Below are 27,209 nucleotides of genomic sequence, written 5' to 3' on the forward strand. Positions count from 1 at the left end.
TCAGGTGTTTTGTAGAATGCTCTTCAGTTTGGGTTTGTCTGGTGTTTCCCCCATGATTAAAGTAGGGTTGTGGGTTGTAGGGAAGGATACTACAGAGATGAAATGCCCTCATTACATCATTTCAGGGAGTACATGATATCAACACGACATCGCTGGTGATGCTCACCTTGATCAGTTGGTTAAGGTGGTGTCTGCCAGATTCCTCCACTGTGAAGTTACTATTTCCCTTTCTACTCTTTGGAAGTGAGTCACTAAGTTCAGCCCATGCTCAAGGGGAGGGGAATTAAGCTTTATCTCCTAGTGGAAGTTATACACATATATATTATATGGAATTCTTCTGTAAGGAGGAGTTGTCCCTTCTCATCCATTTATTTATTTATTCAATCATTTATTTCTATCAATATGGACACATGTATATTTATTTGATACTTTGGGTTGTAATCCAATGCTATGCTATTTTATTGTTCAAATGTTTCCAGTTTTGGCCATTGGGAGCTCTTTCAGTTTGGCTCCTTTGTTCCTTTAATTGCCTTCATCTTTTTAAATTTTTTGCCACTTCCTTTCTATTTTTAGTGTATTGCTTGAATTTTCTATATTAGCATGTATTATCTTCATGATAGAGAAATATCAGTTATTTTCACTTTAATATTGGAGGGAAAAGATATGATTACTACTTTGATGTTCTACCAACCAATTTCTGCTTGTTTCTCAACTGCTTGGCAAGGCAAATAGAACAAAAAACAATTTCTGGCAGAAATTGCACTTCAGTGGATGTTTGTGAACAGTAAGTAAAATGATAGTATTTGGAACGAACTTCAATAGTTTTCAAGTGTGTGGGTGTTGGGTTTCTTAAAAAGATTTCCCAGTGGAGGGCAGGGTGCCATAATGGTTAGTTCATGCAGGCTGCTTTGGTGGCCTGGGTTTAGGGGGTTCAGATCCTGGGTGTGGACCTACCCACCGCTCATCAAGCCATGCTGTGGCAGTGACCCATGTATAAAATAGAGGAAGATTGGCACGGATGTTAGCTCGGGGACAATCTCCCTCACCAAAAAAAAGAGATTTCTGGGACAGAGGTTTCTGTTCAATCATTCAGTAACACTGACTGCACACCTTTGTGGTAGCCACTCGGGAGACAAACATAAAAAAGGGTAGGAGGCCTGAGTTAGGAGGCCAGACTATGGGAGGGACATAACTGAAAGTATGCTCTTCTATACCATATCATTAGCCTAGGGTAGAGTTACACCTTGAGGACAGAGATAAAACAATGCTTACACTCTTGACAAGTCGGGTGGTGGTTGTGGTCAAGGGGATGGGCCAAAAGACACAGTGTCCAATCAAGGCGTGGAAATGCTCTGGGAGGAGGCTGTAATACCCTTATTATGAACCAGTGCGATTGTAGACCTTACTGCTGTTCTATGAAGTTGCCGTATTGCAGAACTGAGGCTGAGAGTTTACATGACGTCCTCAGGTCTACACAGCCGGGAATGAGCTGGGATTGGAACCCACTCTGGCTTTACTACTTCCAACGCTACCCACACGAGGCGCCTTTTGAAAGAGAAAGCGCTCCTCGCCCAGCACTAACTGCTGTATCGCCTTTTCCCCTTCTTGTTGGGTGTGTGTCTTTTAAGGCCGTACCATTTCTCCCACATTTCCGTTTAATTTTCCCTTGAGGGCAGGCGCCGAGGCCGCTCACAGCCCCAGAGCAGCGAAACTGACTTCCTAGGAAGGGAAGGAGCTGCACAAGCGATCACCGACGCGCGCGCTCCCCGGGAGGAGGCCACCGCGGACCCAGCGGCGGACCGGCGGGACGCCCAAAGGCAGCACTCCACACCGCCCCAGCCCCGGCGGCAACGGGGACTCCGCCGAGAACCACTTCCGGCGGCACCGGAAGCCCGGCGGGGACTTTTTCGGGGACGGAATGACCGGCCGGCACTTCTCACGGGTCCTGAAGGCGGTCCCCGCCCGGCCTCAGAATCCAGCCGCCCCGTGCTTTATGTGAGAGCTAAGTGAGTGGGGTCCTTGAGCCGGGTCGTCCCGGGTGGCGTATATTATTTGGCCTCAAGTGTCAGTGGCACCAATCATGATGCCTGCGCATTCGGCAGGCTTTCCGGGATGCATTTGCTCCCTGCGTGCCGCCACCTTAGGCATAAGGAAAGGGTTATTCGGCCAGAAGCTGCCGGCTTGCTTCCTCTCCCCGGTGCCCAGGGCTTTCTGGGCTCGGGTTCGAGCCACCGCAGATCCGTAATTGTTCTACAGTGTCTTCTTTTTACCTTTCAGCTAAATTCCTTCCAACTCTTGCATTCAGACGTTTCCACCAACGCAACTACGTTTTCAACATCCTTTTTCAGATTCCGTGAGAAGAATATCCTAGCGGCGAAAGAACACCGAATTGGGAGTCAAAATCCTGGGTTCTAGTTCTCACTGTCTTTACCTGGCGTTGTGACATTGGAGAGGTCCTTTTGACCTCTCTGGACTCCGGTTTCCTTTTCCGTAAAATGAAGAGGTTGGAAAAGTAGGAAGTTCCTTCCAGTTTTGACATTTGGGTAATTGCCCCAAGTGTGTTTCTAATTCCTGCCTCGATTACATATCTGTGTTTTGGTTAATCTTCATGTGGGGCCCTTCCTTCCTCTCCATTAATCTGTGTCCTTGTCAAATCTGGTTTTAGACTCATAAAAAAAACTTTCCTAAGGAATCCTGTGCTTCCTGAGCAGTCTGTTTTTTAGTCCAGGGACACGTACCTAAATAAGATTTTTTTAAATATGCTTTTCTTGACGTGTTTAATGGTCTTGAGAATCATTATATTTGAACACTTTAAAGACAGTGAACTCTGAAGGAAGGGACTCTGGCTTATTAAACTTAGAATCCACAATCTCAGACGCAACGCCTCGAGGATGGTGCTCGGAAAATGTTTGCTGAGGAGAAAACATGTACTTCTCACATTATTTTCGTTGCTCTGTCCCTTAAACACTGAAAAGGAAAGCTGTAAAACTGCAGTCTTGAGAGCAGAGGGAATAGAAGACCTGGAGGAAAAGAACTATACTACTGGGTTCTGAACTATACTATGGAGTCTGTTGCAGTTTTCTCTCAATAAATTCTTCCAAGAATAATATTCAAGAGACATTATTCAATAGATATTTATTGAGTGTCTTCTTCCCACTCTAAAGCATCTTTTGTCGGGGGGAGGGCAGAGGGAAAAATGTTGAGAGTTGAGAGTTCCAAGAAGAGGGAGCGTATGCAAAGGTGCAAAAATCAGGTGTCGAAGTATTGGAGATTACAAGTGGGTCAGAATAACAAAAGCTTGGGAGGTGGAAGTGAGGGCACTATGAGAGTAAGATTAACAGAGGGCAGATAATGAGTCCTTGTTTAGCATGTTTTGAAGTTGAACATTAAACTGGGATAATGGGGAGCCACTGGAAGGTGTTTAGCAAAGCGGTGATAAGTTCAAATTTGCATTTTAGAAAAATCACTCTAGTTGTGATTTGGTTAGTTGATGTTTCAAGAGTGAAAAAAGAGCCTTTTGTAAGTCTATTATTGTATTTCAGTTCGATCACAGTAGGAGCATTAACAATAATGGTAGTTAATATCTAGAGAGTATTTAGTATGGAATCCCATCTCTCTGACTAGACCGTGGACTCGTTCAGGGTAAGAACCCCATTTTACTCATTGTAACTCTAGACAATGCTTTGGATATAGTAGATATCCAATTAATATTTGTTAATTAGATTTCAATATTAACCAAACTATTATTTGAAAACTCTTTTTTCTAGGAGAAACATGAACCAGAAGATACTGAAGTTGGAGAACTTGCTACGATTTCGCACTCTTTGTAGGCAGCTGCACGGCCTGGGTCAAAGAAGACCGTTAGCACAGTGGAGACACCTGTTTTCATCTGTCTACCCAGTGTGGACGGCTCAGCTCTGTGTCCGACCCTGGCAGACAGATGTGCTCATTGGGGCTGCTTTGTCTCAATATAGGCTTCTAGTAACAAAGAAGGTACTTACAGATTTTTGTCCATTACTGTATTACTTGGTCTGTGGTGAAAGTGCCGACAGCCATGAGTAGGAATCCATTTTGAGTATTTTGTCATTTATGGAATCTTTATTCCTTAATGCTACTCTTTAGGCAATAGATCTTTGTGAGGAAGGGAAATTCTAGTTAGTTGTTCAGGATGCTGATGCATTTGGTTACTTGGAAATCAGTATATAACAGTGAGTTAAGGATGCAGATTTTTTTATTTTAGTCTAAGGTTTAAGTACTTAATAGGACTGATAGTAGAAATAGGAGGAGTGATTATGGTAGATGTTGCAGAATAAATCTAAATTGTCACTTAAAGTTTTCTCTTCTTTATGCATTCTGAATTTTTAATAGGAAGAAAGATTACGGAAATCTCAGTTATCTTCAACAAAATCTAAAAAGGAGGTAGAGGTATGGATTGGAATAACTGTTGAGGAGCTGGCCAGAGCAATGGATAAAGACATAGGTGAGCCAGATAATTTAAATTTTAATTAAATTAAATTAAATTTAAATTTAAAATATAAATTCAATCCCACAGATTAGTGCTCTAAACCTAAAACTGATTTTGTCTGATTAAATAAAAGTTATCTATTTGAAGCTTTTTAAATATCATATTTACATCTCTTCTGAATTAAAGATAGTTTTAATAGGTAAATTTTTTTAACTACTACATTAGCAATGTGAGTACTTTTTTTTTCCTTCCCAGGGTCAATTAAAATAACTTGATTTAGTATTTCTGGTTGAAATGCTGTGGGCACTTTCCTACAAGTAAATATTTATTTAAGTCTTGGGTAAAGATAAAATAATATGTCAATACTATATGTATTTAATACAAAGGGAAAAAGATTATTCCTATGTATAAGCTACCTCTCAAAAGTTTAGGATAACATTGGAAAATTGTAGTTGCTGGATTATTAGGGATTTTTAGCATTATTAGAAACAGAATTGTACTCATAATTTTTGTGTTTTAGAAAGTTTTATTCTGTTAGAGCATATTCACTTAGAAAATTTGCATTGTATCCTTCTTAAAATGTGTTTTCTTGGGAAAGGATGTGGGGGAGAGATACATAGGAAAAGGTTTCTTGGCATTATTGTTGAGTAGGTTCAGTGCTGTGCTGAGGCTGGCTTGTACCAGCTTGTGAGCTGATTGCTAAATTATAAGGAATTGTGAGCTGGTTGTTAAACACAACTGTTTTAAAAAATTAAATCATAAACAAAGGTATTAAATACTCATCAAAACTCTTCACTTCCTAATTATTTTACTACATGTTACTGTTGTCTAGTTTTTGAGGTTATTTATGCGTATTGTACCTATATAGTGGAAATACCATGTAATAGTGTGCTGCTGTGCATCTCTTTCCATCTCTGCATTCAGTGACTTCATGTTAGTAGCTTGAAATCAACCATTGTGGGAGTACTTGCACCATGGAAATTGGAAAATGCTATAAATCAGGAATTTTTGTTTGTTTGTTTTAATGGAGAGCTGTGTAAGTAAACATTTACTGGCACACTAATGATTAGGATGTTCTTTTTTTTTTTGAGGAAGATTAGCCCTGGGCTAACATCTGCCAGCAATCCTCCTCTTTTTTCTGAGGAAGATTGGCCCTGAGCTAACATCTGTGCCCATCTTCCTCTACTTTGTATGTGGGACACCTGCCACAGCATGGCTTGACAAGCGGTGTGTAGATCTGCACCCAGGATCCAAGCCAGTGAATCCCCGGCTGCCGAAGCAGAATGTGCAAACTTAACCACGGCGCCAGTGGGCCGGCCCCTGAAAAGGATATTTTTAGTGTTATGTTCTGCTTACCTGAGAATGCCTTTCTTTATCTGTCTCTCAAAATATAATTTATAGTGTGACTGAAATTCTGGAATCAAAACTACTTACTTCATTATCATCACAGATAAATTTTTTTATCATCCACAGGAAAATATGACTGAAATTAAAACAAAGCATATTAAATAAAATGAAAAAAAGAACAAGTATATGTTTTTCCTATGTTTCAAGACTTTTTGGATACCCTAAATAGATATATAAATAAACTAATTGTGTGCATGTATTCTGAGATACTGTATATAATGTATGTGTGTATATGTATATGTGCATATAGTCAATCCTCATTATTTGGGGATTCTGTATTGGCAAATTCACTTACTCTCTCAAATGTATTTGTGGCCCAAAAATCAATACTCACAGTGCTTTTACAGTCATTCCTAGACATGTGCAGAGTGGTTGAAAGTTTGAGTTGCCCGATGCACACATTCCCAGCTGAGGCTGACCAGGGCAACACTCTGCCTTCTTGTTTCAGCTCTCAAGCTGTAAACAAGTGTCATTTTTGTGGTTTATTTAGTGTCGCATTTTTCACATCTTTGTGCTTTCTGTTGTTTAAAATGGCCCCTAAGCATAGTGCTGAAGTGCTATTTAGAGTTAGTAACTGCAAGAAGGCTCTAATGTGCCTTATAGAGAAAATACGTATGTTAGGTAAGCTTTGTTCAGGCATTAGTTGTAGTGTTGTTGGCTGTGAGTTTGATGTTATTGAATCCATAATATATATTAAATAAGATGTCTTTAAACAGAAACACATAAAACAAGGTATGTATTAATTGACTGATGAATATTTTGTGACCAGAGGTTGAAAGAACCTAACCTTGTATTTCCCTTTGGAGCAATGGTTCAGTATTTGCCAATTCAGTATTTCCGGTGAGTTTATAGAACATAACTACCATGAATGATAAGAATTGACTGCACATACACACACATTTGTGTATGTATGACATATAACTACAAGTTTTCAAAGAACTAGACCATGACAAACTACTCAATCGTAAATGTATGCTACATGCAATTTAATGTTTTGTTGATGGTTCACATGGTACATAAATATTCAAATATTTGTGAAAATGCAGAAATGTCAGTTATAAATGAATCCTATTTTAAAGATTATTTTCCTTTCAGCCAGTTTGTGATTTGTTAACATTAGAGAAGCAGATAGCTTATATAGTTATTCCTCTCATTGAATGTACTTTTATGTAAATGTTTATTAATAGAGGAAACTTTCTTGAACATTTCATTTATGATCCTAAAAGGTTTTCTCTTATTCCAACCAGATTATATATATGAAGCTTTAATGAACACTGCTATTGACATAGATTCACTAGAAGCAAACTCACATTTAGATGAAGTCTGGATCAAAGAAGTGATAAAGAAGGCAGGAATGAAGATAAAATGGAGCAAATTAAAACAGGACAAAGTCAGAGAAAATAGAGATGCTGTAAGAAGGTAAAACTTAACTATACATGGTGGGGGAGGGAGACCACGTAGTTTTATTCACACTTTTTTTTAAGATTTTTATTTTTCCTTTTTCTCCCAAACCCCCCCAGTACATAGTTGTGTTTTTTTAGTTGTGGGTCCTTCTAGTTGTGGCATGTGGGACGCCACCTCGGCGTGGCCTGATGAGCGGTGCCATGTCTGTGCCCAGGTTTCGAACTGGCAAAATGCTGGGCCGCCAAAGTGGAGCATGCAAACTTAACCACTTGGTCACAGGGCCGGTCCCATATTCACACTTTTTAATGGAGAGATTTGTCTTAAAATTCCTTGTGGAGTTAAAATGATGTGTGAATGTAGGTTAAACTTTTCTTAAAGTGCTTAAAGCATCAGAAAATATATTTGGGTTATTATAAAACTCTAAGGACTATTTTTCTTAGTTTGACAAGTGTGTGTATTGATCCTGAATTTTAAAATTTTATTCAGTTCTGCTTGATGTTATGAAGATGTCAACTGTAGGTGGGTAGTCATTATATATTTTGTCATAAGTCATTGTATGTATAGGAGAGGAAAATAGTTATGTCTAATCAAAGCTGAATGTTGAGTTTTATTGTTAATGGTAGTTTACAGAGATAGCTGCAAACCAATTCACTGGCTATAAAGTGTTTCTGATATTTTAGGAATGAAACCTCTTTGCTGTTAATTGTAGGCCCCAGGCAGATGCAGCTTTATTAACCCCAAGGTCCCCAGTTGTTACTATAATGGGCCATGTTGATCATGGAAAAACGACGTTACTTGACAAACTGCGAAAAACTCAAGTGGCAGCAATGGAAGCTGGAGGCATCACTCAGCACATTGGTGCCTTTCTTGGTATGAATACAAATCACCTTACAGTGTGTTTGGGAACCTCACATATTATTTTCTTGAACTAAGTATCGAAGTATGAAATATACAAATTCAAAGTAAGACGAAAGGCTAAAGCTTAAAGCCATTGGTTTGATGAAATGTAGAGTAGGTGGTTATTAAAGGTTATTGTGTACATTCTGTAAGAAGAAAATTATATTGCCTTTTTTATTCTAGCACAGTCTTAGTTTGGCTTAATGCACCTAAAATTTTTCAAAGCTAGGTTGTGATAATGTTGCTAATAATAATTAAATAATGGCTACCATTTACTGAGCACCATATATGCTTTATCTTTTTTATCTTCATAACAACATCTTGAGGTAGGTATTAATGTTCTTACTTACAGATAAGGAGGCTGAGGTTTGTTTAGGTTAAGTAACTTGCTCAAGCTACACAGCTAGTAATTGGCAAAGCCAGGGTTTAAATCCAGGGCTGTTGGACTCAGAGTCTGAGCTGCTAACCATATACTAAATTGCCTTTGTTGCTCAAGGCAGCTGTGCAGCTGATATTTGCTAATGTAGGGGTGGCTGCCTATGCAATTATTGGTCTGTTCTTGCTCCAGAATAGATATCAATTGGTACATGTATGAAAGTAGTTATATTCTAGAAATATGAAGAGTTTTAATTTGAAATTATTACATGAAAAGAAAACCCTAAAGGTCTCACTGGTATGTTACCACATTTCATTGTGAAATGATGATCTGTATTATTCTGATTAACATTGATGGAAAGGATAAAATGATTTTAAAGAATTAAAGATTGTTTTTTGATAATGTTGCATATGTTTCTTCATATTAAGGAAGTACGTATATGAGTCCTTAGTGTTTTTGGATTTCTGTTTCCACAGTTTCTCTGCCTTCTGGGGAGAAGATAACCTTTCTTGATACTCCAGGACATGCTGCTTTCTCAGCGATGAGAGCCAGAGGTGCTCAGGTCACTGACATCATCATATTGGTTGTAGCTGCAGATGATGGAGTGATGAAACAAACTGTGGAATCTATTCAGCATGCCAAAGATGCTCAAGGTACTGTGTGGCTGCCTTACATGTATCAGGAAGCAAGTTGCTTTTTTTAGAAAGGATCTACTACGTAGGGTCATTGTTCTGGAGTATTTATATACAGCTCGTTTAATCTTCCTGGCAGTCCCAGGGTTATTATACCTGTTTTGCAGATAAGGCTCAAAGACAGTTGAATTGTTTTCTCACAGACATAACCTCTAAGAAGAGTGTAGCAGGATTCAACTTGGGACTCGTGACCACAAGTACAGTTCTTCCTCGACTGGTTACTTTTTTGGCATGGTGTGAGAATTTAACAGTCTGTAATGACTTTTTTAAAAACTTTTTATCATGGAAATCTTAAACAGATATAAAAGTAAGAATAGAATGATAAACTCTATCTACCTGTCACCTGAATACATTAGGAATTGCGAAGTGGTGATATTCTAATTCTGTTATTCCTTGTTCATTTATTAACTGGAATTTTTCTCTAAGGAGAAATTTTCGCCTCATCTACTTTAAATAACTTCTTATTTGGTCAAATGTATAAAATTGAAACTTTTGGAAAATCAGTTGGCTAATTCTCCATTATTTCTCCATTTAAAATTGTAATGATAAACACCGCATGCACACATACTCTGTATGTTCATTCTTATTCTGATATGACCCTAGATCTGCTGAGAAAATACTCTTGTCTTAAGAAAATGTAGCTGATGGAGTGCATCATATTCTACTAGGTTTGTTGGCAAGAAAAAATAAAAGATTGAGAGTTACTGATCTAGTCCAATTCTTTCGTCTCACAACATGAAACTAAGACCCAGAGAGTAGCAGAAACTACCCCCAATTACAGAGTTAATTTGCAACATGTCTGCATTTGGAATCTTGTCTTCTAGCTTCCAGTGTCGTTCTCTTCCCTTTTTACTTCCTCAAAACTGTTTTTGTGGAATGGACTATGTCCTTAATGATTCTAGGATATGTGAAACAAAGAAGGGAGTGACAGATTTGCCAGGCTTTCTCAACCAACCAAAGAAGTTGGTTGAGATAGGATAAATTCCTTACATCATGCTTTCTACGCCTGTTCTCTTGGTCCCTATTAAGTTCCAGCTCATTGATATGGAATATACTTTTTCATAAGAGTAGGTTGTAGATTGCATAGCTTTTTTGTATCTATTTTCAATTTCTGTTCATTTGATACCTGAGGAAATTGCACAGTTGGTGAAATCCAACCAGGGAATTATCTCCTAGAATTTTGTGTGCTTTCTCTGTTGAGAGGCTATGTTTCATAATGACAAGTAGATTATGAGATTATTTGGTTCATTCATTAAGTAGATATTGAGGATCTATTATGTGTCAGTCACTGAACTAAGTGTATGAATAAAGAGTTGCTATAGGGATTGGTCTGGTGGCGTAGTGGTTAAGTTTGCGCTTTGGTGGCCCAGGGTTCACTGGTTCAGCTCCTGGGCGTGGACATACATGCTGCTTATCAAGCCATGCTGTGGCAGGCGTCCCACATATAAAATAGAGAAATATGGGCACAGATGTTAGCTGAGGGCCAATCTTCCTCAGCAAAAAGAGGAGGATTGGTGGCGGATGTTAGCTCAGGGCTAATCTTCCTCCAAAAAAAAAAAAGAGTTGCTATAAATCCTAAAAGAAAGTTTACAGTAATGATACTTAGTTTCAAGATGAGATGTTAGGTTTTAACAATGAGTTAATAGCTCCTAGAAAGAAGAGGCGAATGATCTAGTGATATTAGAATTGAATTAGAATCTGCTCTTGATTGTTTTCCTGGACATTATCTCCAGTGTAGCTGCTGATCTTGCTTTCAGGTTTGAGGATAGGCCTTTCTCTACCCAAAATACTATGGTTTTTTGTTTTGTTTATCATTTTAGGTGTCTATTCTTAATTCAGAATCTGCTTATAATTACAGTTTTGACATCTCACATCTGGAATCCTTTACGTGGAGAGAGCAGAGTAGGGTAGGTCTGAAGTGGGTCTTTTTAGGTCTTTTGTTAGATAAGCACTTCCACTGAGTAAAGAAAAAGCCAGAAAAGATTAATGTCTTTCATTGTGAATACCTAGAATTGAAGGTGTCATCATTTGCATTCTTCTTAACTCTGTCTCTGCCAGTTCCTATTGTCCTTGCCATAAATAAGTGCGACAAAGCTGAGGCGGATCCTGAAAAAGTGAAAAAAGAACTGCTAGCTTATGACGTGGTGTGTGAGGATTACGGAGGTGACGTGCAAGCAGTGCACGTCTCTGCTCTTACGGTAAGTACAGCACCTCAGAGATGACCGTGTTCAGGTGGGAACGTGACACTGTCCATAATGCACATGGTGCCTTATAACTGAAGGACATTTTGACATGCCTAATTTCTGTTGTTGTTTAAAAATTCTCTGGGTACTAGGCAATGCTGGTGTCATTATCCTGGTTTGGCAGGTTAGAAATTAGGCTCAGAAGGGTCGGTCACCAATCCAAGGTAACATAGGTGATGAGTGGGGAACCGGGTCTAAACCCAATGCTTTTGTTCTTATGAGATACTTAGAGTGAGGAGAATAAATGGTGAATGAAGTAGGGGATAGGGTAATAGGAGGCTAAAGATTGTGTTAAGCAGAAATGAAGTCTATTTGGTAGTAAAAAGTGCTTGTATTTCATGCCTTTTATGCTGAAAAACTATGGAATAGGTCTTAGGGCATTTAAGAGAGATTTAAACAGAAATTTAGGTTAATACAAAGATGACTGTTGATTGACTCAATGTTTCTATGAATTGCTATAAGTTTTATGTTGTGATGAATTCCATTTTCTTTTCAATATCAATTATTCTTTTCTGGTTGAAAAACACCAAGGAAGCTCAGTACTGGCTTTGTGACAGCATTTTCCAATTCTCTTGTCCTACACAGGTTACTGCTAAGTAGCAATTTCCTTTTTTGTCTGTTTTTTTAAAATCACATCCCATGGTTTACTCATGATACAGCCTTTTTTTCTGATCGTTCACTGAAGGGATGGTGCTGTATTTGGCTGCCTTCTTCCAGTTAAGTCTCATTTTATCTTTACTTTTCTTAAATTTGTTACCACCAAGATTCTTAGAAATAATGCCTCCTTTAATGGTAAAACCATGCCTCTTTTTCTCTGAAACTCATAAAATGCCATCTTACTTTCTTACCTTTCCACGTACCTTGATTGCTATTGCATTCTGAAAGCCAGATGGCAAAATTAAAATGTTTGAAAAGATGGCTACCTTTTCTGCCCAGATACCATCAGATGCATAGACAGATGTAAAGCTCCTGAGGCAGACTTGGAGGCATGGCAGAGGTGATTCCTGGGGAATGGAGGGACTTGGGAGAGAGTGGCAGGGAAGAAAGATGAGGCCTTCTTTTCCAAGAGGACTACTTCATGCAAAGAAACAACCCCAGCTCTGCTTTTCAGAGCAGCATTTTGTAAATTGGAATAAATACTAGGAATAAGTGGCTGGGTAAGGAAAGTATTTAGTCAATTTTGTTTACAGTTGTCTCTTTTTTTTTTTTGAGGAAGATTAGCCCTGAGCTAACTACTCCCAATCCTCCTCTTTTTGCTGAGGAAGACTGACCCTGAGCTAACATCCATGCCCATCCTCCTCTACTCTATACATGGGTTGCCTACCACAGCATGGCTTTTGCCAAGCGGTGCCGTGTCCGCACCCGGGATCCGAACCGGCGAACCCCGGGCTGCCAAGAAGTGGAACGTGTGAACTTAACTTCTGCGCCACCGGGCCAGCCCCTCTGTTTTATACTCTGTAACAACTGTGAGCAATCTCTTAGCTGACATGGGAAAAATCCCTTGCCCATCAGTTCCAGTTCCATTACCGGTTAATCAGCTGCGTGATCTTGGAGCCCTAGAAGGCATAGTAAACAAAGATCATTAAAGGTGAAAGGATCATCTAATCTAGCTCCTTCATTTTACAGTTGAGGAAAGGAGATCCAAGGAGGTGAAGTGATTTTTCAAGGTTGCACAGCTGGGTAGTTACAGAGTGTGGCTTAGTGCCTGGGTCTAGTCAGTGCTTTCTCTCCTTATTTATTTAATAAGAGTAAATAATGCTTGACTTACTTATTTTACAGGATTATTGAGTGGATCAAATGAAGTAATAGATGTGAAAGCTTGTTCAATTGGATAGAATTTCAAATGTAAATTAGCATTGTAAAGAAAGTGAGAGGAAGAAAAGACAATTATAGAGACAGATGGAGGAGAGAGAGAATGAGTGAAGCATGTGTTTATGAAAGGGTATTAAGAAGAACCACTAGTGATCATCCTTTAAAAAAAAATAGCCGCTGTTCCTTGCGGGATCTGTCCCTGGGCCAGGTTTTCTTGCTTATCTCTTCTTTCCTCTGTCCTTCTAATTGGATAATCCATGCTTTTAATGCTTACAGAGAAAAGTATAATGTAACTGTCAAGGATTATTTGGCTTTCTGACCCTGATATTTACACTTACAGATAATATTTATTAATGAGAATTAACTACTTTTTTTGTTGTCGTTATTGAAGGGTGATAATCTGATGGCTTTGGCAGAGGCAACAATTGCTCTCGCAGAAATGTTAGAATTGAAAGCAGACCCTACTGGTCCAGTGGAAGGAACAGTAATAGAATCTTTCACAGACAAAGGAAGAGGGTAGGACTGTTAAAATGCTTACTTTTTAATAATTTTGTTCCATGGTTTTTGTGACTTGATAACAATGTGTTCTTTTTATTGCATGTTATTGTTAGTCCGTGAAAAACATGTAGAGCCAGCATACACAACACAAAAATGCAGTTATTATCAGTAGGCCATAGCGACTATCTATATATATCTAGTAATCATATTTAGATGACTTAAGTAGTTCAGTTTGTTTGATTTTTTTGCCCACTAACTTAGCTGAATTGGTAAAGCCACATAGACTAACACAAATTGGAATAAAATAGAAATTATTGCATTTTAGGGTCTCTAAATTCTTTTTTTTCCTGCTTTTTCTCCCCAAGTCCCCCCAGTACATAGTTGTATATTTTAGTTGTGGGCCCTTCTGGTTGTGGCATGTGGGATGCCGCCTCAACATGGCCCAGTGAGCGGTGCCATGTCCGCACCCAGGATCTGAACTGGGGAAACCCTGGGCCGCCGAAGCAGAGCCTGTGAACTTAACTACTGGGCCACGGGGCCAGCCCCTCTAAATTCTTTATGTCCTTATTCGTTAGTATAATATATACAAAGGCCTTTGAAATGGTGTTCTATTCTTTAATTTCCCTCCCTATCAGCAAAAAAAGTCTTCTCACTGCTTGATGAATTAGTTCTAGAAAGGGGATCAGAATTCTGTTAGAACACTCAGCTATCTGCACCCTCCACTACCATAATCTTACCAGAAAAATTTTTTTATTGTGGTAAAAGACATGTAACATTAAACTTACCATCTTAACAATTTTTAAGTGTAGAGTTCGGTAGTAGTAGGTATATTCACATTGTTGTGCAAAAGATCTCTAGAACGTTTTTATTTTGCAAAACTGAAACTACACCCATGAGACGCTAATTTCCCCTCCCTTCTCCCCTCAACCCTTGGTAACTATCTTTCTATTTCCTGTGAGTGGAATCATACAGTATTTGTTCTTTTTGACTGGTTTTTTCACTTAGCATAATGTCCTTGGGGTTCATCCATGTTGTAGCATGTGATAGGATTTCTTTCTTTTTTAAGATTGCATAATATTCCATTGTATGTATATACTGCATTTTCTTTATCTCTTCTTCTGTTGATGTACGTTTGGATCGCTTCCACCTTTTGGCAATTGTGAAGAAATTTTTTTTTCTTATTTCTTTTTTCTTTTTTTTGTTTTTAAGATTGGCCCTGAGCTAACATCTGTTGCCAATCTTTTTTTTTTCTTCTTCTCCCCAAAGCCCCCCAGTACATAGTTGTATATTCTAGTTGTAGGTCCTTCTAGTTCTGCTGTGTGGGACATTGCCTCAGCATGGCTTGATGAGCGGTGCCAGGTCTGTGCCCAGGATCCAAACTGGCATACCCTGGGCTGCCGAAGTGGAGTGTGTGAACTTAACCATTCGGCCACAGGGCTGGCCCAAGAAATGTTTTTATAGTATGTAAAACTGCTTGAGAAGTTGTGAAATTAACCCTGTGTGTACAAATATATATATTTAAATCTCATATATATCTAAATCTCATATGTGTTTACATATATATATTTAAATCTCATGATATATATTTAAATCTCTTAAATCTCTCATATTTAAATCTCATAATCTCATGTCTTTGCACTTAAGGAAGTGCTGTTACATCCTGATTATGGCATTAAGAATATATACTTTTATTTTCATTTTAGTCCTGTTACTACAGCTATAATTCAAAGAGGAACTTTGAGAAAAGGCTCGATTCTGGTTGCTGGAAAGAGTTGGGCAAAAGTACGCTTAATGTTTGATGAAAATGGTAAAACAGTCAACGAAGCCTCTCCTAGCATGCCAGTGGGAATTACAGGCTGGAGAGACCTTCCTTCTGCAGGAGATGAAATTCTTGAAGTAGAATCTGAGGTATATCAAGCTTAATTCTTATATATTATATATGAAGTAATGATTTTAAATATCAATCTATAATGTTATACCAAATAAGTATGTTAATGTTAACAAATATTCTAGACTATAAGGGGCTATGAGGGGGCCATTTTAGAATTTGGCTATATAATTTTTAAAAATTTGAGATATGATTTTTTAAATTAAAAAATGTTAATTATACACAAAACCCCCAAATTAAAGTTTTCTAAGCTTCTTGAAACTTATAAAATTAGTAGTTTCATATATGAGTTAAGCTAATTTCATAGTGGAGGAAAAACACGAAGCTTTTAGCCCACCAGTTACTGGTTTCTATTTAGTTAAATAATGCCCCCTTTTTTCCCTTTAAAGCCAAGGGCACGTGAAGTTGTTGACTGGAGGAAGTATGAGCAAGAACAGGAGAAAAATATAGAGGATCTGAAAATGATAGAGGAAAAGCGAAAGGAACACCAAGAAGCACATCGGAAAGCTCGTGAGAAGTATGGCACTTTGAACTGGAAGGAGAGATCATTTATGAAGTACCAAGAAAAAAAAGAACAAAAACCCTTAAAGTCAAAAGAGAAAACAGAAAGAGATTCAAATGTACTTCCTATAATTATTAAAGGTGACTTCTTAAAGATTTTATTTTACAGGGCTGGCCCAGTGGCGCAGTGGTTAAGTTCACATGTTCCACTTCAGTGGCCTGGGGTTCGCTGGTTCAGATCCTGGGTGCAGACATGGCACACTTGGCAAGCCATGCTGTGGCAGGCGTGCCACATATAAAGTAGAGGAAGATGGGCATGGATGTTAGCTCAGGGCCAGCCTTCCTCAGCAGAAAGAGGAGGATTGGCAGCAGATGTTAGCTCAGGGCTAATCTTCCTCAAAAAAAAAAAAGATTTTATTTTGCAACTCATTTTAGTAATATATGTATGTCTTAATTTTCACAATTAACTTGGGCTGTTAAATTAAAGCCAAAATTATTTCAGTATTTTTGAGTATTTTTTTTGAGGTAATTGACATATAGCATTAGATTAGTTTCAGGTGTACAACATAATGATTCAATTTTTGTATATATTTTAAGTGATCAACACAATAAGTCTAATTAACGTCCGTCACCATTCATAGTTAAAATTTTTTTTCTTGTGATGAGAACTTTTAAGATCTACTCTTTTAGCAACTTTCAAATATGCACTACAGTATTATTAACTATAGTCATCATGCTGTACATTACATCCTCAGGACTTACATGTTTTATAACTGGAAGTTTGTACCTTTTGACCACCTTGACCCATTTCACTCACACCCCACTGGGGGAGGTTTTCTTAGTAAACCGTTTTTCTTGCTGATTTTGTTGTAAGTATACATTTGGTTCATTATTCTTTATTAAGTAGATATTTATAATGCTAAACCTAAATAAAAGTGGATTTAGTGGTAAATGCCATTCTTGTTAAAGCTTTAAATGGGTTCTTGTCATTTTTGTGTCTATTAATGCCTAACTCTTAACACCAATAATTTTAAACTTTTGCTGCATTTAGGTGATGTTGATGGTTCCGTTGAGGCCATTTTGAACATTATGGATACCTATGATGCTTCACATGAGTGTGAACTAGAATTAGTACATTTTGGTGTGGGTGATATTAGTGAAAATGATGTTAACCTTGCTGAAACATTTCGTGGTAAGGATTCCATTTCCTATTTGTCTAGCTGTGTTCCCTAGGACACACTGAATCATTTGCTTCTGTCTTTTGTCGCTTGGCTAGTCATGCCTAACGTTTCCCTCCATCGGCATCAGCCTTCCTATTGCAGTAGAGCCCCAGCTAGCAGCTGGGGGGAGTGCGATGTGCAGCGTTGGAGCCACAGCTCCGCTTGTCGTCATCATACTGCAATCTTGGGGAACTATTTCCAGCCCAGTAGTGTTTCTTGATTCCTTTTTGAAGGCACCGGTACTGTCCCTTCTCCCTCCTCCCAGTTCCTCACCTGGCCTAAAGTTGGTTCTCAATATCTTTCATTTAGACTTTTGTATGCTAACACTATAATCAGCCTATTCAGTACTTTTCTTCACCTTTTATTTTTGGCTACCTGTTTTTGTTCATTGGTAATTTTACAAATCTTATCTTTCTTAGATCAAAAACTCCTTTTAGCTTTAAATGCCTAGAAGGCAGGGGGACTGTTTATTAGTCAAACTTATGATACACAAAAAGGAGACTCATGACTGTCATTTTAACTAGGTCTAACACCTAGGAAAGCACGAACATTATTGAGTGGTTGATGGATCATTTAGGAAGGAGGTACTTCATGACCTGACTTGATTAGAATTAGATATTACCTTTACTACTGAAAAGATATTGTCAGTAATGCTGGTTAATTCAAAGTATCTTATAGGTACTGCCTGGCCTAGCACTATACTACGTAATGTAGAGAGTGTATTGAATGTTTTCTTAATGATAAGGCTTTTAAAGTGGTTGTTTTTCTCTTGGTTAAGCTGTTTGCATTAATTTTTTTCACTTGTTACTTCTCTGGTATAAAAACCAAAGCTTTGTTTAGCATAGTGCCTTGCACATTATGGGCACTTAAAATAATGTTTCTTAAATGAATCAATTTAAAAATCATAAAGAAATTTTCCTTGTTAAACAAGCCATAATAGAATTTATAAAATCCTTTAATTTGAAAATTTACTAGTTTTTGTGAGAAAAAATTATAGAATTTCTTGTCTCCCCCAATGCTTTTACTTTACAAGAAGTAAGTAAAACAATTTAGATTTGAGTTTCTGCTTGAAAGACAAACTGTTTAATGCAATAGTTGAGCTACTTTATTGATTGTATTTCTGCTTGCCAGGTGTTATATATGGCTTCAATGTGAATGCAGGAAATGTTATCCAGCAGTCAGCTGCAAAAAAAAGAGTGAAAATTAAACTTCACAAAATCATTTACCGTCTTGTTGAAGATTTGCAGGAGGAACTGAGCAGTAGATTGCCCTGCACTGTGGAAGAGCACCCAATCGGTGAGTGTGCACTGCCTGTTACTTTTTTTTGAGGAAGATTAGCCTTGAGCTAACATCTGCCACCAATCCTCCTCTTTTTGCTGAGGAAGACTGGCCCTGAGCTAACATCCATGCCCATCTTGCTCTACTTCATACGTGGGACGTCTACCACAGCACGGTTTGCCACCAAGCAGTGCCATGTCTGCATCTGGGATCAGAACCGGCGAACCCCAGGCCACTGAAGCCAAACGTGCGCACTTAACCACTGCACCACCGGGCTAGCCCAGCCTGTTACTTTTAAACATTCATATCTTAGGCGCTGTAAATAACACTTGAAAACAAAGTTTAGGGGAAATGTATTTCATTACTGAAATACATTCACTGTTCCAGTACATAGCATGTTCTAGGAAAAATGACTACAATTGATAAGAATTCGGTGTAACTTCATATGTGTTATGAACACCTGCCCTCTGCAACATATTGTGCTTCGGTCCTGAGGATACAAAGGCAAACAAGGCAGCAGGAACTTGCCCTCGAGTTTAGACATGAACAACTAATTGTAATACAAACGAGACAGGGATAGGAGGTGTAAAGATTATTAACAGCTGTTGTGGAAGGAACAGAGAAATCCACCATGAGAAGAAAATTTACATGTAAATATTAAAAACTTAAAAATATTCTTTCTATCATATCCCTTGGCCAGATTAAAGGGTAAATTTATTTAAGGCCAACTGAATCATTTTATCTTTTCTTTTTCTTCCCCACATACAGGTTTTCTTGTTAACTTTTTATTTTGATAATAGTTTTAAATTTCTAGAAAAATTACGAGAAAAGAATAAGGTGTTCCCTCCCATATTCCTTTTACCCAGTTCATGAATTGTTTACATTTTGCCCCATTTGCTTTATTCCTCCCCACTCCATAGACACACACACACATGACTTTTTTCTGGACCATTTGAGAATAAATTTGAGATATATCCATTTTGCCAGTAAATACTTGCATTTCTGAAGCACAAGGATGTTCTCTTATACAACCACAGAAGAAATATCAAACTCAGAAAATTTAACATTAGTTCTATTATCTAAGCCACAGTTTATATTCAAATTTTGTCCATTGTTCCAATAATGTGGTTTGTAGGTGAATACTTTTCCCCCATTCCGGGATCATGGGTTACATTTAGTTCTTTAGCCTTTTTTGACCTTGATGTTTTTGAAGTGTTTAGGATAATGAGTTTGTAGAATGTACTTTAATTTGGGTTTGTCTGATGTTTCCTCATGATAAGATACAGTATTTGCATTTTTGGTCCACGGTACGGATTTATTTTAGTCTTTTCTGAACCGCTAAACATGATTATACAGAGATTTGTCTGTTTTGTGCTAAGAGCAATTTGGAAAACTAGAGTCATATGAGGATTTCTAGGAGGAAGCAAGCACCAGTCAAATGATACTAACCCTAGAAAATTGGTACATTATAGTGTGTAATACCATGTCATTATCGGAGTTTGTTGTAATTTTCAGTTGGTGAACAAATGAAGCTCAGTTACAGAATTAGTACTCTTTTTTTTTCTCCCGCCTTCTTCTTCTTCCCAAAGCCCCCCACTGCATAGTTGTATATTCTAGCTGTGAGTGCCTGTGGTTGTGCCATGTGGGACGCCACCTCAGGACGGCCTGATGAGCGGTGCCATGTCCACACCCAGGATCCGAACCAGTGACACCGTGGGTCACCGAAGCAGAGTGCGCAAACTTAACCATTTGGCCACGGGGCCGGCCCCATCCTTTTATTATTTTTTTTAATTATTTTTTTTCTGCTATGAATTAGTACTCTTAAGTGGATATAAATTACCAGTGGTGAGATTAACAATAAATCACGTAACAACAGATGATCTATTCTAGAAAATATATTGAGGGACAGCTGAAAACTAGGTTTTCATGGAGCAGACAGGAATTGTACTAATCTTATCATCAACTATTACCATCTTCTAGTGCATTTTATTCAGCCAAAAAAGTGAGTTCCATTTTTCTTTTGTTCATTCTTTTGGTAAGAATGTGTATTTTTACAATTTTTTTCCAAGAATACCCACGGATTTTCATAGGTTTTTATTTCTAATATTGGTCAGGCAAATAAAGTTGGTGGAGTCACAGAAAACCAGGACTTCTTTATATGCATGAGTTTGTATTTTTCTCACACCTTTAATTCTTACCCTGCAGAACGTCAGAAATCATGTATTTCTCAGAATCTGTTTTCGGTACACTTAATGTTCTCTTCTTCCTAAAGGTGAGGCTTCTATACTAGCCACGTTCTCTGTAGCCGAAGGGAAGAAAAAAGTTCCTGTGGCTGGCTGCAGAGTCCAAAAGGGACAGTTAGAAAAACAAAAGAAATTTAAATTAATCCGTAATGGACATGTTATTTGGAAGGGTAAGCAACATCAAAATCTTTTTCTGTATCATATCCAGTCACCAAAATCTGATCACTCTGTGTTTCCATCTGAAATCTGTTTGTCTTTCACTCCGATAATCCTAGTTCAGGCCATTCCTTCTTGCTAATTTATAACTGGCCTTTAGTTGATGGGCTCCCTCTCTTACTAGCCTTGATGATTCCTCCAGCATTGTTCATCTCCCAAACTGATTTCCTAAACTTCCAACAATTGGCCCCAAAGTACCTTTGCTGCCATGTCTCCTACACTTCATCTATATCACGCTTGCTTACTTCCTTTCTTATCTTGACCTTTTGGCCTGCAATGTCTTTTATCCTGGTTTATCTTTCTTCAAATCCTGAGTACAATCCCGTCCTCTGCAGTGTTATTCTACCTTTGAAAAATGAGATTTTATTTTTTGCTGCAAATCAAATCTTGTTTACAGCAAACTTCATTTTGCTTTGGTTTCCTTGGTATTTAGTCTCACCATTTAACATGACAGGACTGTAAAATTTGTAAGAATTTCAGTGTAGTTCCTTTTAACACCAGATACATGGCATTTAGTGGGTCCTTATTAATATATGAATCTTAAGTTTCTCTTATTTTTTTTTAAGGCTCGTTAACCTCACTGAAACATCATAAAGATGACGTTTCAGTCATCAAAACTGGAATGGATTGTGGTCTCAGTTTGGATGAAGAAAAGATAGAATTTAAAGTGGGAGACGAAATTGTTTGTTACGAAGAAAAGGAAGTTCTAGCCAAGACTTCTTGGGATCCAGGATTTTAAAATTGTATTAAAAATGTAAATGATAAATGTCTTGATTTATTATAGAACAACTAGTTTTGCTTTACTGAAGGTAAGAATTCACCACTACTGGTCAAAAAGTACCCAAAGAGTTCAAGTGTTAACAATGCATTAACTGTCAAAATGCTACAGAAAAAGGAAACCTTACTTAAGGATGCCGTACTAGAAATCCTGGAATTGAAAAGAACCATATATTAAAAGGGAATTGTTAATTATTGGTATATCATTGAATGTAATAATCAGAGTTTAACAAACTTCAAGTGTACGTTTTAGTTAAGAGTGGTAGCAAGAGAAGCAATTCTCCCTGAATTGAGCTCCAGGGGCAAAATATGGTGCCAGTCAAATACTGCTTGAAACCGTATTTTTTAGTGTCACTAGTACTGATGAGAAAACATTAAATTCCTGAGTTGATGCTCAACAACGAACAGTAGTCTGTTCCCTTGTACTACAGACAGCAAACATTCCAGCCAAACTACCTAAGGACTGACGATGAATTTTTCAATTGGCAACTTAAAGCTTAGCCTTTAAATTTCCTATCTTAACAACTTATGTTGTAGCCTCTTTAGGCAAGGTCCTAACACCACTTTACACAAACCAGTTTCTCAGACTAGGGGAGGCAGTTGCCCCTGCCCCCGCCCCCGCCCTGGGGTCATTTGGCAATGTCTGGACAAACTTTTGGTTGTGGTAATGGGGGTTGGATGGTATGCTACTGGCATCAAGTGGGTAGAGGCCAGGGATCCTACGATGCACAGGACAGCCTCCACAACAAAGAGTTATCTGGTCCAAAATGCCAATAGTGCTGAGGTAAAAAAAGCTGACAGAAAGACAAACTGGCTTCTGTCCAGACAGCTGATATTAAATACAACACAATTCTTCTAACAAAGTATAGATGGTTTATCAAAGAAAATGGTGTGACCATCAATTTGACACTTAAAAACCACTCAATCAATGGAATAAAATTCAACAATTAAATGTTAGTTCATGTCTTTTATTAATCCATATACCATTACTTGTCTTCTGGTTTGTTGAAACAATAGGTCAGACAACATTTGCCACAATAATGTCTGTCAAAATGGCTAGCCATAAAAACTCCAGCACCACATTCATCTGAAGGGCACTCCCGACGAAGGCGACTGATTTTGCCATTCTCATCCACCTACAAGAAAGTACAAAGCTGCTGTTAAGATAATTTTACAACATATTGTAAAGTCTAATTTAAGTAACTCAAAATATTTAAACTTTTAATCACATAATTGTATTACCTTTAGTACTTCTAAACCAAAGCACCCCAAATCCTTACCAGTAATTACTAAAACAAAAAAGTTCAGAGTTAATTAAAATCTAGGTTTGCAAGTGGATCTAGGTTTGCAAGTGGTGGACAGAGTTAAGACCCAAGCCCAGATCTCACTTAAAAATCAGAACCTTAGCTTGGAATAAGCAGCTAAAGGTAAACCCTATGATATAAAGCTGGTTCAAATACCAAACAGGAAAAAAACCAAACTTCTATGTTAAAATGAGTTTGAAACTAGAGAGGCTAACAAAATGTATTACTCTATAGGTAAAAACTTATTTTTAATAAGTTATCTTACCTTATAGTACTTCAGGACAGCCAGCTTAACCTTCTTTCTCTTATGCTTATTCTTCTTGGGAGTGGTGTAAGACTTCTTCTTTCTTTTCTTAGCACCACCACGAAGTCTCAACACAAGATGAAGAGTGGATTCCTGTTAATGGAACAGAAGATGAAACAGGCTTTAAAAACGATTACATTAATGCTCATGCTCCATTAAAAATGGACAACTAGGGGCTGGCCTGGTGGCATATTGGTTAAGTTTGTGCGCTCCGCTTCAGCTGCCTGGGGTTTCCAGGTTCAGATCCCGGCTGTGAACCTACATATTGCTCATCAAGCCATGCTGTGGTGGTGACCAACATAAAAAATAAGAGGAACACTGCCACAGACGTTAGCTTGGTGACAATCTTCCTCAAGCAAAAGCAGAAAGTGGCAACAGATGTTAGCTCAGGGCCAATCTCCCTCACAAAAAAAGAGAGAGAGAATGGACAACTAGCATCACACATCTTTTAATTGAATCCGATAGGAAGTACACAATACCACAGATGAGGGAGTCTTGGGGGGGAAAAAGAGATATCTGATTATTAACTACTAGTTTATAGGGAGATTAAAAAACACTAAATTACACCATGGGATGCAATCTGCAAAATCCAGAATGTGACAAAGTACAGTAGTGTTTCTCAAATGTTAGTGTAGGAGTCACCTGGGAATCTACTGCTAATCTAAAGCTATTCTCCCTACTCTTGTGTACTGGTTAAAATTTCAAAAATAAAACATTTATATATAAAAGGCTGTTCTTTCCCCCAAACAGACCTTTTGAATGTTGTAGTCAGACAAAGTACGTCCATCTTCCAGTTGCTTGCCAGCAAAGATCAGTCTTTGCTGATCAGGAGGAATTCCTAACGAAAACAGACAACAAATAAGTCACAGCAGAACTAGCACAAATGCTCAAGATTTACAAACGAATAACCCAGAGTCAAACAAATGGTACTAAGAGCTGTCACTGAGTTCTTCCTACAGGCTAGGCAAGGTTTTAACTTGACGATTCTTACTAGTATTAATATAATCTTCATCTCACAGATAAGGAAACAAATGTAGAGAGTTAAATAGCTCGTGCAAATTCACAGATAGAAAATGCACTGCAGCTTGGCTCCATGCTCATAAACGTCTGCCTACCGTGTCACTCCGAAAGCACTTCACTTTGTCAATCCGATCTCTTCCCGCCCCACCAGAACAGGCAAGTCCAGCTCCCACTGGCAGGGTGGAGCCTCCACAAGTTAATATTTCTGAATTGGAAACAGTACTTACCTTCCTTATCCTGGATCTTGGCCTTTACATTTTCTATTGTATCTGAGGGTTCAACCTGAGTTTTAGAATGCAAACGTATTGGTAACACAGTAAGAAACGAAAACGCACCATCAGTTTAAGGGTCACCACAGAACCGAGGCGATGGGGGCTGAAACCCACCCAACAGGGCTGATCACTCCACCGCTGGGCAGGCCGCCTCCCAGGGCTGCCGCGGCGAGCACACATCCCACCACAGACTGGGGCGGGCGGCGCTGCCGGCCACACGTGCCCGCGCCCAGAACGCGGGGAGCGCCGCCCTCCACCGCGGGACCCCTGCGTGGCTACCTGGCCGGAACCGCTGGAGAGGGGACAGGCTCAGACTACAGACTTCGAAAACCAGCACTCAGCCCCCGCTCAGCTAACAACTCCCAATTCAGGGCCAGGCTTCAGAACCCCGACTCGGAGACATTCTAAGGCAGAAAGCAGCGCCGGGCCCGAAATCTACCCCAGGCTCTTCGTCAGACTCTGGCTTCCTCCCGCCACCTGGCCCGTACCTCGAGAGTGATGGTCTTCCCCGTAAGAGTTTTCACGAAAATCTGCATCTTGGCGGCGGTTGCACCTGAGGTGGGGGAAAAGGAAGAGACAGGTTAGACCTGGGGACACACGAGAGTGCGACCGGGAGGCCGACGGCCGGAGAGCGGCCAAACAGCACACACTCACCGCAGATGGCGGATTGGAAAGGAAGGGCCCGGCGCCGGCCCACGGGGTCTCCTGGAGCCCTCGCCGGAGGCCCCACCTCTTAGGCCACCATACCAAATGCCTGACCGCTGTCACAGCGGCTGTCTAACCACATGCCAGACTAGGTCGTGAAACTCATTTCTCCTCCTCCTAGCTTTGGCTTATTTCTCACTTTAACCGTCAGAACGCTCTCGAAATAGTATATTTAAATAACTTAAAAGTGTCTTTAAAAGGCTTTTCCCATTCAGTCGACGTAGCTAAGAGGGTCTTTAAAAGGTGGGATGGGGGGCGGAGAGGGGCCCTCATTGAGGAAAAGGGAGGAAATGGAAGTGACTTCTGGGAATTGTAGTTTTCCGCTGCTTTCTTTTAGCTAGGACTACTTATCCCAAGATGCAGTTCCACACCCCTAGGTTCCCCTAGTTACTATCTTAAAACGCCGGAGTCGGTGTTTGGAGGAAGGGATTAAGGTGAGGAGGGAGGAAGGTGAGGCGAGCAATGGTTTCGGGAAAAATGGAAACGGGTCGGAAATGACTAGGAGGGAAAGTTAAGAGCCTGGAGAACGGTAGGGGAACGAAAGTATCGTTCGCCCACTGACAGGCGGGGAGGGGCGGAGGATCAACGATCTACCGCCGGACGCTCCCTCGGCCTGCGATGGAAGGGAATTCCTGCGGTCAACTACGGGCCAACTCAAAACCTCGGGCTCATCCTTTCCTCGCCCTCTAGCCCCTCCCGCCTTCAACCCCCAAGTCTCTACTAGTCTAAGGAAGGTCTGGGCCTTGTGTGTCAGTCTTGAGTGTGAAACCGTTTAGTATGTTGAAAATCTCAGGAATTTTCAAATTTTAAAATGAAGCCATAGGGGAAAGAAACCTGCGAAATGGTTATTTAGTTGTAGAATTTCCAAGTTTGGACGTTGGGAGTGGTGGTGAAGGTCCTAAGATGAAGTTTTTGGGGTACTGTGTAGGATGCTCTGGCAAGGTGGGCCAAGGAGAAGCGAGTTACGCCCTTCCCCTGGCCTTTCTCCACTGCGCAAACCGCGGCATCCTGTCTAACGTACCCTCCTAATGTCTCCTCTATTTCTCTCTCTGTGCCCTCCCCTCTGCATCCGCGTCCCCACATTCAGGCCCTCCTTACTTTTCTTCTGGAAGGGTTCAGTATCTAACTTCTAACCTGTCTGCAGTCTTTCTCCTTTTCTAACCCACCTTCATTTTTGCCTCCAAGATATTCAAAAAAGTAAAAATGATTATTATTCTACTTCACCTTGAGGATAAAATCCGAATTTCTTAGTATAGTATTCAGCCTCTGCCTCCTTTACAGCCTAATCTGCCAAACCCATTATTCACTTTACACTTTAATAACATTGAGCTAACTGAAATTCCTGACTTATGCTCTCTTATGCTTTGGCACTTCTGAAGAATCCATTTCTTCTTCCTGGAACACTCTTCATCCCATATTCTGCCAACTAGTCTCCACCTTTACCACAAAACTTGAAAGATTTGTCTATAACCCTTGTCTCCAATTCTTCCCCTTCCATTGACTGAACCTACTCCTGTCAGGCATTTGTCCCTACCATTCCAGTGGAATAGCTCTTGTGGTCACTAATCACCTCTAAGTTGCTAAATTCAATGATCATTTAATTGTGTTTGGTCTGTCAGCCGCATTTAACACAGTTGGTCACTGCTTCACTCTCTGAAACACTTTCTTCACCTGACTTCCAGGTTGC

The 27,209-nt window shown here is 39.3% G+C and overlaps 3 protein-coding genes across 31 annotated transcripts in view; 2 read left to right on the plus strand and 1 right to left on the minus strand.

The window, feature by feature from the left end:
- Positions 1 to 1,386: 1,386 nt before the first annotated feature.
- MTIF2 (mitochondrial translational initiation factor 2) lies at positions 1,387 to 22,874 on the plus strand. Of its 13 annotated transcripts, none has more exons than XM_070235467.1 (16): positions 1,873 to 2,006; positions 2,349 to 2,543; positions 3,543 to 3,642; positions 3,768 to 3,993; positions 4,369 to 4,480; positions 7,120 to 7,291; positions 7,986 to 8,146; positions 9,026 to 9,202; positions 11,300 to 11,439; positions 13,688 to 13,812; positions 15,498 to 15,702; positions 16,072 to 16,324; positions 17,235 to 17,375; positions 18,535 to 18,699; positions 20,954 to 21,094; positions 21,707 to 22,874. In XM_070235467.1, exons 4-16 carry the CDS (start codon positions 3,775 to 3,777, stop codon positions 21,877 to 21,879), a joined length of 2,184 nt encoding a protein of 727 aa, XP_070091568.1. In that variant the 5' UTR covers positions 1,873 to 2,006; positions 2,349 to 2,543; positions 3,543 to 3,642; positions 3,768 to 3,774; the 3' UTR covers positions 21,880 to 22,874. The 13 variants fall into 13 exon arrangements, with proteins under 13 accessions (XP_070091573.1, XP_005600036.2, XP_070091567.1 ...); XM_023619083.2 differs by having other exon boundaries at positions 1,893 to 2,006; positions 2,278 to 2,543; XM_070235466.1 differs by lacking the exon at positions 3,543 to 3,642 and having other exon boundaries at positions 1,722 to 2,006.
- Positions 22,870 to 25,998, minus strand: RPS27A (ribosomal protein S27a). The gene is made up of 6 exons (XM_001496791.6): positions 25,472 to 25,998; positions 25,306 to 25,370; positions 24,773 to 24,827; positions 24,278 to 24,363; positions 23,487 to 23,618; positions 22,870 to 23,053 (listed from the first exon to the last, which is right to left on the minus strand). The coding sequence occupies exons 2-6, from the start codon at positions 25,351 to 25,353 to the stop codon at positions 22,904 to 22,906; spliced, it is 471 nt and encodes a 156-aa protein (XP_001496841.1). The 5' UTR covers positions 25,354 to 25,370; positions 25,472 to 25,998; the 3' UTR covers positions 22,870 to 22,903.
- Positions 25,006 to 27,209, plus strand: part of CLHC1 (clathrin heavy chain linker domain containing 1) — a 63,080-nt gene continuing 60,876 nt past the window's right edge. For 2 of the 17 annotated variants that reach the window (XM_070235479.1, XM_070235482.1), the window contains exon 1: positions 25,006 to 25,397. The gene's annotated coding sequence lies outside the window, so the exon portion shown is untranslated. Of the gene's footprint in view, positions 25,398 to 25,772; positions 26,257 to 27,209 lie in introns of those variants that run through there. The other 15 variants (XM_023619088.2, XM_070235480.1, XM_023619089.2 and 12 more) reach the window with 13 other exon arrangements.

The sequence above is a fragment of the Equus caballus genome, chromosome 15 (assembly GCF_041296265.1).
Source record: "Equus caballus isolate H_3958 breed thoroughbred chromosome 15, TB-T2T, whole genome shotgun sequence".
NCBI classification, from domain to species: Eukaryota; Metazoa; Chordata; class Mammalia; order Perissodactyla; family Equidae; genus Equus; species Equus caballus.

Coding starts and splice junctions, on each gene's coding strand:
- RPS27A (XM_001496791.6), bottom strand. CDS start 25,353: ATGCAGATTTTCGTGAAAACTCTTACGGGGAAGACCATCACTCTCGAG. Junction 24,828..25,305: donor GGAAGACCATCACTCTCGAG/GTACGGGCCAGG, acceptor TCTAAAACTCAG/GTTGAACCCTCAGATACAAT. Junction 23,054..23,486: donor CTGTCCTGAAGTACTATAAG/GTAAGATAACTT, acceptor ACTTTCTTGTAG/GTGGATGAGAATGGCAAAAT.
- MTIF2 (XM_005599979.4), top strand. CDS start 3,775: ATGAACCAGAAGATACTGAAGTTGGAGAACTTGCTACGATTTCGCACT. Junction 9,203..11,299: donor GCATGCCAAAGATGCTCAAG/GTACTGTGTGGC, acceptor TGTCTCTGCCAG/TTCCTATTGTCCTTGCCATA. Junction 18,700..20,953: donor TGTGGAAGAGCACCCAATCG/GTGAGTGTGCAC, acceptor TTCTTCCTAAAG/GTGAGGCTTCTATACTAGCC.